The sequence below is a fragment of the Podarcis filfolensis genome, assembly GCF_964270895.1.
Source record: "Podarcis filfolensis genome assembly, chromosome: 3".
Lineage (NCBI taxonomy): Eukaryota > Metazoa > Chordata > Lepidosauria > Squamata > Lacertidae > Podarcis > Podarcis filfolensis.
In genome coordinates, this window is record NC_139606.1 from 79,823,704 (window position 1) to 79,837,566 (window position 13,863).

The 13,863-nt window shown below is 48.3% G+C and overlaps 1 protein-coding gene across 2 annotated transcripts in view; it reads left to right on the top strand.

The window, feature by feature from the left end:
• The first annotated feature begins 9,758 nt into the window (after positions 1 to 9,758).
• The window catches only part of KIF26B (kinesin family member 26B), a 266,992-nt gene continuing 262,887 nt past the window's right edge, over positions 9,759 to 13,863 (top strand). For both annotated transcript variants that reach the window (XM_083604169.1, XM_083604170.1), the window contains exons 1-2: positions 9,759 to 10,151; positions 11,085 to 11,486. In XM_083604169.1, the coding sequence (XP_083460295.1) occupies positions 10,089 to 10,151; positions 11,085 to 11,486 (465 nt within the window). In that variant the 5' untranslated portion in view covers positions 9,759 to 10,088. The remainder of the gene's footprint in view (positions 10,152 to 11,084; positions 11,487 to 13,863) is intronic.

Below are 13,863 nucleotides of genomic sequence, written 5' to 3' on the forward strand. Positions count from 1 at the left end.
GCACTTTATAAGTTGCTTGGCAAGTCTCCAGAAGGTCGTATCTTCAGCAGGACTCCGGTAGATCTTATATATGCACTGCATGCATAGCTATTTAGACCCCCACATGGACAGTGGAGGCTGCTTTAATTATCTTTCTGGAAGAGCACAGCACCCCCTGGCACAGGCCCACTCTTCGCTCCACATGCATACCGTTGCTAAAATTATCATGGAAATTAGATTTGAACCTACATAACCATCTGAGCAAAATACGAATTAACATTACTGTGGCGAGAGGTGTTATCCATTCAATTTTGCATCACATTGCAATCTTCTCATATATGCAGTCATTGTGCTCATTTAGCAATTGCATTCTAAGCCCAGTTGCATATAAAATTTCATCTTCTCCGTTTCCACTTTTCCAGCACTCGGAGCCAAAGTACACATGTTTTGTGAGATAGGAATCAAGAAATGCAAACAAGCTGGTCAACTAAACCCAACTCATTTGTTCATGAAGTTACAGCCGAGAATGTGATATAGCGGTAAGAGGAAGGCACGCTTGGCAAATCCACACTGTGATCAACTCCCACCTGGAAAGCTATGTCTCCACTGTGGAAGGACGTGTGGATCCAGAATTGGCCTCCACAGTCACTTACGGATTCATTGTTAAAACCGTGTTTATGGAAGACAATCTTACTCGGCTACGAGTGATCGCCAAAGAAGGAGAACAAGAAGAGAAGGAGGAGGAGGAGGAGGAGGAGGAGGGGGAGAAGAAGAAGAAGAAGAAGAAGCAGCAGCAGCAGCAGCAGCAGCCAGAGACTCATTGTCTTATCTGAGGAAGGCTTTAGAGAAAAGGCTTTAGAGAAGGCTTTAGAGAAAAAGCTTATCTGAGGAAGGCTTTAGAGAAAATACTATTTAGAAGTGCTGCATCTTGTGGGATGCTAGGATGTGTGTGGTTCTTCTGGAAAATTCCAGGATTTGCGAATAAGTTAGACAAGAACGTAATGGGAATATAATAACAGCCTTGCTGGATCTTGCCAAGCACCCATCTAATCTAGCATCCTGTTCTCACCATGACCAACTCATATCTAGTTGGCCACTGTGAGAACAGGATGCAGGACTAGATGGGATTTGGCCTGAGCCCACAGGGGTCTTATCAGGAAGGTTTTTGAGAGAAATGGTGGAACTGTTTTGGTACGTAGCTTAGGGATCTATCAAAAGAGAATGCCCAATGTTGTCCTTCTTCTGAAGTGTTGATACAAATGCCAAGTTTGCTTTTAAAAACCGGAGCATGAATTCTCTGACATGTTAGTGCAAAATTTCCCTAGGCAATGCAATGCAAATAAGCAAAGCTTTTAGGTTTCACTCCACCTGGCGCTGTGGGTTAAACCACAGAGCCTAGGACTTGCCGATCAGAAGGTCGGCGGTTCGAATCCCCACGACAGGGTGAGCTCCCGTTGCTCGGTCCCTGCTCCTGCCAACCATCAGTTCGAAAGCATGTCAAAGTGCAAGTAGATAAATAGGTACCGCTCCGGCAGGAAGGTAAACGGCGTTTCCGTGCACTGCTCTGGTTTGCCAGAAGCGGCTTAGTCATGCTGGCCACATGACCCGGAAGCTGTATGCCGGCTCCCTCGGCCAATAAAGCGAGATGAGTGCCGCAACCCCAGAGTCAGTCATGACTGGACCTAATGGTCAGGGGTCCCTTTACCTTACCACCTGATGCTATGCCTGGTTGATCTGAAGTGAGGACCACCATGTCCCAGGAAAATGTGCATAGGATTGTAGCTGAAATTCTATTATCATTTCCATATATCTTTTCTGCTGATAAATTCACTGGGCTGGTATGATAGTGTCTTAGATATTCTACCAAGGCAGATAAGAGTGCCCCTCTCTGTCAAGGGAGGTGCATAGCAATATGCGTTTTGCATTATGCATTCCACTAAAAATGAATGCTACGATTCTGCAAAGAGAAACTCAGAGGCTGCAAAGAAAGGGTTGTTTTTGGCTTGCTTAAAGTGCTTCTCCCTATGAAGGTTCTGTACAAAGCAAATCAAAATAGAGACGGTTTGCATTGATCTTACAAGTGGCTGCCCCCCACCCTTTGCAGTATTTTCAGACTTGAAATGTCTGCTGCAAGTTCTGTACAGTGGGCCTAAACAGCTACAAGGTAAGACAGTCTGCATTTCTCAAAGCAACCTGTCCTTGCTATACCAACTTGAATATACATGAACAAAGTTAATCGTTTTAGTTGTTCATTTGAATGAAGAACTTCATCTGTCTTTCACTAAGAACTGGTGTGAGGTCTGACACATTGCTAAAATGTTAATGCAGTTATTTTAATTAAATAATTCATTTTATTAAAAAAATTTATTAGACACACACATTAGCAGACCATTAACAACTGCATTAATTGGACCACTATTGTAAGTTGCTTTAGTGTGTCTACACTATTTATAACAAGACTAATTTCCAAAGCCAGTAGATCAATTCAATCATTACCTAGTGGTAGTCTCTCTTTTAATATGTTGCTGAGAGTGCAACATTTTACATGCCTGTCTCCTGCTGTATCCTTTCTATATTGGGGAAATCATGTATCGATATGAATTGCCATATTTCTAGATGTACTGCATACCGTTACCGGTAGAGGGCGCTCATATCCCACAAAATCTCTCCATGGAGGGTTTTTTTTTTTAAATCATTTCCATCCCAATTTGACAAATGGGCAACATTTTTTTTTTTTAGATTTGCCACGCCACTTTTTAGGCTCACTCATGCTGCAACCAGGCAAATAGCACCATGTGGCCGATAACAATGCAATGTCACCAGCTAGCGCTGGTTAATTCAGAAATACCTTTGGAAGGGGAGCCAAAGACTTTGGAAAAGGTGCTAACAGTGTCCATATGCTGCTGCAGTTCCTCCGGGATTAGCTCTGAGCCAGCCTAGAGAACAGACGGGAGCCTGGCATTTTAACCACCTTCAGATGGAGACAATAATCACTTATTGCATGATATTGGCATATATGCACCAAGTGCCACACTTTTCCAATCCAGTGCAAATCTCCTTCTCAGATGCTTTCCTATGGTGTGATGCCAGGGCCCCAGGCAGCATGTGAATGTAGCAACTGCTCAGTGACTGAGTGGAGAAAGCCCATTTGCTTAACCCTGTCCACCTGCTTGCTACATTCACACACGCCACAGTGCAGTGTTCAAGGGCAAACCGGAGAAGCAGAACTGTGAGTGCACATGAAGGTATCTCAGGGAGATCATGAGAAAATAAGACCCGCCTAACTGGGTAAATCGGGGACGCGGGTGGCGCTGTGGGTTAAACCACACAGCTTAGCACTTGCCGATCAGAAGGTTGGCGGTTCGAATCCCTGCAACGGGGTGAGCTCCCATTGCTCGGTCCCTGCTCCTGCCAACCTAGCAGTTTGAAAGCACATCAAAGTGCAAGTAGATAAATAGGCACCACTCCGGTGGGAAGGTAAACGGCATTTCCGTGCGCTGCTCTGGTTCACCAGAAGCGGCTTAGTCATGCTGGCCACATGTCCCGGAAGCTGTACGCCGGCTCCCTTGGCCAATAAAGCGAGATGAGCACCGCAACCCCAGAGTTGGCCACGACTGGACCTAATTGTCAGGGGTCCCTTTACCTTTACCTTTAACTGGGTAAATCGGTACGTTATCTTCCTTAGTTCTGAGTGGGGGGACCATAGAACTGTATACCTGTGCAAATAATTTGGGGATTTCTGCACAGATCCTTTATTGACACAATTCTGTTTTAGAGAGTATGAATTAACAAGATAGCCCCTCTGAAAACAGTCGGCCGTAGGGTGCTTCCTGCCCTCCAGCTGCTGCCCTCTGAATTCAACAAACCTAAATAATGAATCAAGGTGTTGAATTCCGATCCTTAATGACAGAGTCTTGGTCATTGCTTTAATGATTCTCTGCGCTCGCATTCATTTTATGAATTATTCATTGTTCCTTACATTAAACTGCCTTGAAACTGATTTTTATAGGAACGGTGAGATAAATGCTTATTAAATAACTGTGCTTGCACATTCTTAATGGCAGAAAGCCATAGCTGAATTATCCCCAGATTAGAATGTCTGAGCCACTGCTACCGCTTCCACTACTAGTAGGGCTACTCTGCACCTTGAATTTATCACGAAACGGCCTCCTGAAACAGCTCCAGGTGGCGCCTTCTGTGCATTGCTGCCAAAATGTGTTATAACATGTCATCGGGTGGACCGTTTTCATTTTGTGGCTGGTGCTGCCACAACAGCACTCTACCCAATGAGCTCTGTGACAGGTTACAACTGTAGTGGGGAGAAGACACCACCCAGAGGCAGTGCTGGGGGCACTGTCATACAGTGGTTCCGCTCCTTCCTCCTGGGCCGTGCCCAGAAAGTGGTGGTGGGGGATGAGTGTTCAGACCCCTGGGCTCTCACTTGTGGGGTGCCTCAGGGTTCCGTCCTCTCCCCCATGCTTTTTAACATCTACATGAAGCCGCTGGGAGAGATCATCAGGGGGTTTGGGCTGGGTGTTCATCAGTATGCGGATGATACCCAGCTCTACCTCTCTTTCAAATCAGAACCAGTGAAGGTAGTGAATGTCCTGTGTGAGTGCCTGGAGGTGGTTGGAGGATGGATGGCGACAAACAGATTGAGGTTGAATCCTGACAAGACAGAAGTACTGTTCTTGGGGGACGGGGTGGGTGGCTCACCAGTCCTGAATGGGGTAACTGTGCCCCTGAAGGAACAGGTGCGCAGCCTGGGAGTCATTTTGGACTCACAGCTGTCCATGGAGGTGCAGGTCAATTCTGTGCTCAGGGCAGCTGCCTACCAGCTCCATCTGGTACGCAGGCTGAGACCCTACCTGCCCGTGGACTGTCTCGTCAGAGTGGTGCATGCTCTAGTTATTTCCTGCTTGGGCTACTGCAATATGCTCTACATGGGGCTACCTTTGAAGGCGACTTGGAAACTACAACTAATCCAGAATGCAGCAGCTAGACTGGTGACTGGGAGTGGCTGCTGGGACCGTATAACACCAGTCCTAAAGGATCTTCACTGGTTCTTGGTATGTTTCTGAGCACAATTCAGTGTTGATGCTGACCTTTAAAGCCCTAAATGGCCTTGGCCCAGTATACCTGAAGGAGTGTTTCCACCCCCATTGCTCAGCCCGGACACTGAGGTCCCCTCACTGCGATAAGCAAAGTTACAGGGAACCAGGCAGAGGGCCTTCTCGGTGGTGGCGCTCGCCCTGTGGAACACACTCCCTTCAGATGTCAATAAACATCTGGATCTGGAGACACTTGAAGACAGCTCTGTTTAGGGAAGTTTCTAAGGATTGATGTTTTATTATGTTTTTAGATATGTTATAAGCCGCCCAGATGGACAGGGTATAAATAAAATAATGATGATCATAATAATTTAGCAGCTGCCGTATTATGATAAGGGTCTGGCTTGCCCTAAATGAAGGCACTAGCAGAATACATGGAACCCCTGGAGTTGACTGCACTGCCTTGGGGCCTCCCCTGGTGAGCTTCAGGTGATCCTGGTCCCCGCCCCCCAGTCAGACAAACTCCTGCGCACCATGTCCTCTAACCTCCCTCCATGATTCCTGGTGATATCTAATAGGTGTAGGTGGCTATTAATACACATATTTGAAGGGCAGTCTTTTTCTTTTCTTTTTCGTAGATGCTGCCATTTCCCTGAAGCATTCCGGCCCCCCCCCCCATGGTGGAAACCACCTGATATTTAAATAGTCTTTTGCGCTTCCTGCTCCGCCAGTCAGCTGTAAAACACTGCCTCATTGACCATGTTTGAATGGGTGTCATGCATACTTACTGTTCCTTGTCGGCAAACTTTCGAGGGTAACAGCCACCAAGATGTTGCCGTTCCTGTGCTTCCTGGTGTGTGACAAGGCGGTAGCCTGCAAATTGGAATTTACAAGCAAGCTGGCCAATCTGCCGCCCCCAGCCCCAGCCCGCTTTGATCCTCATATGCCTGCAATCTCCCATGGTAGGCATACCATTGCACACAATCTGATGATCCCCAGCGCAGCAGATGCAGTTCGGCAGGGACATCTAACAGTGTGTTAATTAAAGGGCTGATGAAGAACAAAGCAAACCTGCCTGCGCATCATGAGAAGTGCTGATTCTAGCAAATTGAAAGTTATATTCCATGGCCTATGAAGCAAACGCTCACAGTGGCCATGCTGGAACACAAGCCAGACAACACAGCATTAATAGTGCTTCATCTTTCATGCCTTAATATCCCAACGGTCCTCTTTGCAAGAGGGAAAATATAGCGTTTGCAGATCAAAATACGCTTGGAAACTAAACAAAGGAACCTGAAAAGAAGTATGGTAGATAGATCAGACAAAACGTCCATCTATTGCAGCTTCCTGAATGCCATGATCAACCAGGTGCCTCTTTGAAACCAAGGAGATAGGTCTTCTCCTGCTGTTGCTCCTCAGCAACTCGTTCCCTGCCTCTGACCATGGAAGTTCTATGTAGCCTCCATGACTTTTCGTCTAACAGTGCAGCATACCTGTGCAAATGCTAAATATTTGCCTATTTTAAATAGGTAATGCTTTTAATATCGGGCCCTCTGATCTAGAGAGGGTCCAAGAACCGTCAGCCAACTGCACCTTTATCACAACCAGGTATATACACAAGGTCAGAGGATAATTTCACATGGCTGTTGTGCAACACCCATGGTTTTCTAAGTGAGCAAGCAACAGCCATGGACCTATGCAACTCCTCAAGCCAGCTTCCTCCTGTTGGTATGCAATGAATATATGATGTGCTGCGAGTCGGCTTTACACTGGTCACTTCCGGATCATGGCACAATCGACCAGCACCATCTGCATCGTCGACCGGTGCAGTCACTACTCCAGTGTGTCGACTGCCAGAAGTGCCCGTGAGACACTCCTGCTTTCTACTCCTGTTCAAGAAACACCATCATCTGCACCTGTGTTGTGATACTATGTGCTGTAAGAATTGCCTCGCTGGGTGAGACCAGCGAGCACACTTTTCCAAGCAGGCAAGCCAGAGGTCCCAGGGAAGCTCACAAGGAAGGTGTGGGGATTACGACCATCTCATCATTTATTTGTCTTCAGAAAACAAGACAGTATGCTGCCACTCAACAAGGAGGCAATTGATAAGGTATGTCCTCTATATTCTAATCTCACCTTTTTAACAAAATTACCTTCTGGTAATGAGTGTTGTAAGTTCATTCAGTGTTATGTGAGCACATCAACCGCTATTATTTTTATTTTATTTTATTGCATTTTTTATTTTATTTTATTTTATTTTATTGCATTTATATCTCACCTTTTCCTGCAAGGTAGCATACATAGTTCCCCCCTTCTGTAATTAAATCCCCACAACAACCTTGTGAGGTAGGTTAGGTTGAGAGGCAGTGACTGGCTCAAGGTCACTCAAGGAGCTTCCTGGCTGAGTAGGGATTTGAACCCTGGTCTCCCAAGTTTTAGTCTTGACACTCTAACCATTACACTACACTGTCTCTTTGTAAAAGCCTTTCTTTGCAAGGAAGCGGCTCCAACCTCTTCACCATGCAGCTGTCTCTTCTGCATACTTTGCCCAGCTCTAGGATATTCTCTTTGGCAACCAAAACGTTACATATGTTGGAATTAACACCGGGCACCGTTTTGTGCATCACGTTGAAGTCTCTGCAGAAAGCTCAATGTGGTATCTGCCACCCTGTGGGGAGCCATATGTGTGTGAACTAGCTCATTGTGTAGCAGCAAGGATCATTTCGGCACTGGTTCAAAAGCACACAAAAGAAAAGTTCTTTTTTAACTAGCATGGAGAAAACCGGCCCATGTGATGGAGCATTCCACACAAATGACTAACCACCAAAATGGCCCAGTGGCTAAGAGACGGAGCTGTGAATCAGGAACTTATCAGTTCAGAGTTAATCTCTGCTGGGAAACTTACTGGGTAGCCAGCCACCCTCTCTCAGCTTCAACCCCCCATTCTCAAGGCGGGATAATAATCCTGGCCTGTCCTAAAGGGTTGCTGCAACAATTGCTAAGCTAATGAGTATGAAGTGTTTTGAACACTAAAGTGGTATAAATGCTAAGTATTAATATGATAACAGGTGCCAGATGGAGTGATTTTAAATCGTTTCCATGTGGTAACTGCAATGTGCAGACAGGCCCGAAGGCTTTGATTATGTAGAGGAAATAAATGCACCATGCATTACATAGCACTGACATGAGAGGGGTTGGGCTGGAAGCCAAGATCCCATTATAGCCAGGGCTATTAGTATGGCATACAGATTTGGTGTGGGACAGACTTCAGTTTCTTGAGAATCTCAGCCTCTGTGTTGCTGCAGGAAGCCACACACAGGTATATAAACATAATTGTATGCAAGCATGTGCACCCACCCACAACATCTCACTGTCTCCCCGTTGTGCAGATTATTTACCATTCACCTCGCTGGGGTGTGGGTTTCAGTCCAGGTCTACAAAAGGCTACTTAGGGTTGAGAAGGCAGAAATGTTGGGTGCTGCAGAGCCACTGATTCTTCACCACCAACACACCAATGATGTTGCAAAATATATTGATTTCTAAAATTTTAAAATCTCCTGGTAGGCAATGCAGATTTGGGATACAGGTGTCATGAGCGTAGCTGAGGTGTGTGTGTGTGTGCAGCTCTCCCCCTAAAATCAATAAAAATACTTAACTAACTGACCAATTGCATTGCAGATAACTAGGTTCTTGCCCCCCCCCCAAATAAATTCTAGCTACACCCACGACAGGTGTCATGGATGAGGAGCTTGAAACAAGCCCCTCTGCACATCTTCAAAGGGATGGATCTTGTCCTAAGTTTAGCAGCTGATTTATGTCCTGCCAGCTGTTTGGGGATAAACCTTGTAGAAATATTACGGTTGTCTTTTGCACTTTGGGATAACCTGTGCGCACATTCCTTCCTGAAGCAGAAGTGTTTAAAATACAAAAACAAAACCCTGGTGTTGAGATCTTATGTTTGCTATTCTTAACCACTTGGTATCCAGAGATCCTTTTGTCTATGCATATAGGCATGAGGTCCTGTATGGAGGAAGGTGGGTGGGGTGGGGTGTCAGGCATGGCTTCGTACTCCTCTCCAGCACCCATCCAAACCACTTGCAAAACCCAAACTGACTAGTGCCTTTGAATGCCAACCATGAGCAACCAGCCACTATGGTGCAGGCAAGCCCATTCCTCCCCTTTCTCTTAGGAGGGAGGGATTTGAGAGAAAGAGAAAAAAAATCACAAATGTCAGTCAAGAAATACTGCAACGAAAATGGACCCTCCACAGTCAGTCAACAGCCGGCCGCCTGTAGTTAAGCCCCGGCAGCGTTTTTGCAGCTTTCAGAGGTGGCTGTTGGCAGTGTCGCTTTTGCAGCAGCAGCGGCGGCAGCGGCTCCAGGAGCGCTGAGCTTTTCCTCTTTGCAAGAAACTGCTTGGCCAAAATGAGGAGAAAGATATTGGCTGCAAGCCTCGCGGAGGCTCCTCCCCGAGCCAGGATCCTGAGGTTTTTGGAGGATTTCTTTTAACTCCGTGGCGAACCTTGGCGAAGGAAACAAGTTGCCACACACCACCACCAAGTAGCAACGGGGAGAAAACGCTGCCTCTCCAGCAACACCCAGCCAGTCCTCCGCTCCTCTCCCTCTCTCTCCTTTTGCTAAAAATCTACCTTGGATGCGATTGTTCCTTTTTAGTTGTGCAGGGAAACTGGCGCTGTCTGCTTAGACTGGGGAACGCCGATCCCTTGGATTTCTGCACACACACAAACGCACAGAGTGGGAATAAACGAGAGAGAGAAGACAATGAGGGCAAACATGATCTGACGGGGGGGCGGAAAGATACAATCTCACCCTCTCTTGGGGCTCCGGCAGCGGTTTTTTCTTTTCTTTCTGGGATCGGGGATCTATTTTTATTGGTGGTGTTTTCTTTGGAAAGGCAGAGGGAGGGGGAAACCGACTTCAAGTGCGGAGCTGCTTCCAGCTGGTGCGTGAACCTTGCAGGATTGGGGAAAAAAAATCCCCCCTTGGATACAAATTTGCAGGAAATCCTGCCGCGGGCGCCGAGATCATCACCCTCACCATGAATTCCGTGGCTGGGAATAAGGAGAGGATCGCGGTCAGCACCCGAAACAGGAAATATGGGGTAAGTTGCCCTTAAGTAAAGGGGAATGAGGGATGCTTGCAGAAATAATAATTAAAAAAATCTACAGCGCTGGGCTTTCGCACAAAAGGGCTGCGAAAGGACACGGATCCCCGCCCCCCGATCAAGCCGGTCGCCTTCTGAAGAAGCGGCAGGGTGCCCCAAGCCAAAGGGGCAGCCGGGGGTGCCTTAACCAGTTCCGCCCCTGGGACGCGAAAGAGAGACGGGGCGCCTCTCTCGCTTCCTCCGCGGCTGCAGACGCCGAGCGCTTGGGCAGCAGCAGCAGCAGCCCATGGACTCTGCACTCCTTTAACTTTTGCAGCCTGGGGTTCCGCCTAGACAGGCGGCTCTGCGGGGCGAAACGTGCTTCGTGGATCTCTCCTCTCCTCCGCTGTATATAGAACACAGTAATCTGACTTCCGAGGGGCTTTGGCTCACGTACGAGAGGGGCGCGCGGGGGGATTGCCAGGGAGGGAGAGAGAGAGCGCTCCTTGGAGGGGGCTTGGATTGGAAAACGTGCGCGCACACACCCACCAATTCTGCAGGGAAAATCGATATCAGGTGGTGACTTTTTTTTTTAAAAAAAACCCAGCTTCTTGGAGACCAGAGGGGCGGGTGTGCCTGGAGGTCAAAGGTGCCAACTTGAATAAAATATGGGGGGGGGGGACAGGTGAGCCCCGCCCTGCATAATTGATCACACGATGTGGGGCATGCACATCGTTTGAATGGAAATGCACATCAACTTGGGGGCTCAGATATTTTATGGAGGGGGAGGGCGAAGGGACCTCGGCTCCTAGGAGTGGGCTCCTATGTCGGGAGGGGTGTTTTAGCTGATTGTTACATCTAACATCTCCAGGAGCGACTTGGTTCCTATCAATGCAACTTCGCTGCCCTCCTTCCACGCCCCCCACTGATCTGCTTCCCTTCTCCACTCAGGTGAATGACCCCTGCTCTCCGACCAAACCCGCAGCTCCCTTCTCGCCCGAAAGCTGGTACCGGAAAGCTTACGAGGAATCCCGGGCCGGCAGCCGCCCAGCCCCGGAAGGAGCCGGCTCCATCCTGGGCTCGTCCGGCACCCCTTCCCCGGGATCGGGCACGTCGTCGCCGGGCTCCTTCACCGGGTCGCCGGGCCCCGCTTCCCCGGGGATCGGCAACAGCTCTCCCGGGTCGCTGGGGGGCTCGCCGGGCTTCGGCACGGGGTCTCCGGGCTCCGGCAGCGGAGGGGGCTCCTCCCCGGGCTCCGACCGCGGCGTCTGGTGCGAGAACTGCAACGCCCGCTTGGTGGAGCTGAAGAGGCAAGCGCTCAAGCTGCTCCTGCCGGGGCCCTTCGGCAGCAAGGTGAGCCATTGAGCGCGTCGGTGGCCCGAGGGCCAGCAGGGCTTGAGTCTCCCACCCACACACGCGCGAACACGAGTGGAGAAAGCGTGAATTAACAAAGGAAGGCAGGAAGGAAGGAATCTCAGAGCAAGGAGACAGGATATTCGGGGAAAGGAAAGTGAGGGAGCAAGGAAAACGGGGGGGTATTGAAATCAGGGGATCAAACTCCACCCCCATTATTTGGGAGAAAGAGGTGATCTCCTTTAACCTGTGGCTGGGTAGTGAGACTCCCTTCCCGCATCCAGCGCAGCTCTGTGGCTGAGCCCCCCCTCCCCATCTCCAGACAAAAGACGTTTTTGACACGCTCAGCACAAAGTGAGAGGAAGCACCAACGGTGTAATCTTCTGTTTGTGTTGTACTGGTTTGTAATGACGGCCTGCCTGCCTACGCGGCTTAAGGAGAGTTCGGTCTGAGTCAATAAATGCCTCTGACTAGTCAAATAATTAGTCCTGCAATATACCATTAATATGGTTCCCAAGGTTTGAAAGGAACCAGTGTTCGGGTCAAACTTCTGTTTTCTTTCTCTTCTTATCCATTTCCTTTTAAAGAAAATACCCAGCTCTTTATTAAATCTCATATGTGCAGCTGCAAAAAAACATATTTCACATTTTGTTGTTTTTGTGATTGCTCAAAAATGTCAAGCCACATGTTAAGGGTACACCCTGGCAATCTCTCATGGGTGCACATCTTGTGATGCGATGGGCAATCCTCTGGAGGGAAATGGGTGGCCTTCTCCAAGGAGACCTGGCAATGAAAAGTAAAATGATCCAAAGCATAGGCTTGCAAGCTTGCTCTTTCTGTCCTCAGTGTTGAGAGGAGAGCCTCAGGCTACAAATCTTCTAGGTGTGTGCAGTTTCCTTGGAGGAAACCTTGGTTAATGGTGCCTACTCCCAGGTTACATAAGAATAGCCAGTGGCCCATCTAGTCCAGCATTCTGTTCTCCAGGGGCCAACCAGATACATCCGTGTGGGAAACCCTCAAGCACAACGCTCTCCACCTGAGGTTTCCAGCAGCTGGTGTTCAGAAGCATTGCTGCCTCTGATCATGGAGGCAACACATAGCCATCATGGCTACCAGTCATTGATAGGCTTATCCTCCATGAATTAGGTTAGCTTGCCCCGGATTGCAGCCTGTCTTGGGGGATGAGTCCCATAGAACCCAGTGGTGCTGAATGAACATGGATAGTAACTTCAGTGATGTCCAGTGGATAAAGAACTGGTCTGAGCTCGCAGTGGTCAATTCAGATTCTCATAATCTCCTCTGTATACAGCAGCTGTGTTTATGCTGACTCCCAGCCTGTAGCTGCTGTGGTGGTGCCAGTGTCATGGCAGCTTACCTGGACAGATCAAGGTACCTTGTAGGGAGGTTGGAGGAAGAACATGAGAATATCAGGAGCGTCTGTGGAATCAGATGGTCTGTGTGGTCCAGCATCACAATGGCCAACTAGATGCCTGTGGGAAGCCTGCAGGCATTATGTGGATACAACAGCACTCTGTCCACTTGTGATTCTCAGCAAATGGTATTTGGAGGCCCATGGCTTCTGACAGTAGAGATTGAACAAAGCCATTGTGGCTAGTAGCCAGGGCTAGTCTGGAGGGCATTCCCACAGTTCTGTCCCACCAATACTGGCTGCTACTGCCTTCCAGCCATAGCTGCTGCACACTAAAGCCACCACATCAGCACTGGCCCTACCATTGGGCAATGTGAGACAGTACTCTTAGATGACAGCTGCTGAGGGGTGAGGAGCAGGCAGAGAGCTGTGTGTGCCACATGCTCTGCTCTGCACCCTCTAAGTTAGCCTGCTGCCCTCAAGGGCAGTGGAGGATAATGCCCTTATTGCCTGTGTACAGGCAAGATTCGGGTACCTGTCAGTTTGGCATTTGTCTGTGGAATGCGGAGGCACTATACCTTCCCCTTTGCTCAGGCAGCAAAATGTTTTGGGATGGCCCTGCTCATGAGGAACCCTGGCCCCAGACTCTGCAATGGATTCTGAGATGCAAATGAAACACCAAGAGTTGCACCTAAAATTGCCATTTCAAACAAATGTTTTGGGTTCTTTGGTGTGTGGTGTGGACATTCACCATGAGTGAGCTAAGGGGAATAAACATAGACATTTCCATTGAGATTGGCGGTGGGAGCTCCTCCCATTATTGAATGCTGATCTAGTTAAAAAAAGAATTCTTCCATTCCAAATGAAAGAAGGGTTCTTACATAACCTTCTGCCTGACATGCTAGTTTTCTAAATGCAGTACAGTGTTTTATTGTATGAACATTCTGTTGTATGAAGGAATAGCCATTTCTGTAAGCTCACCCCTCCAGTCATAGTGGTAGAGTCTAA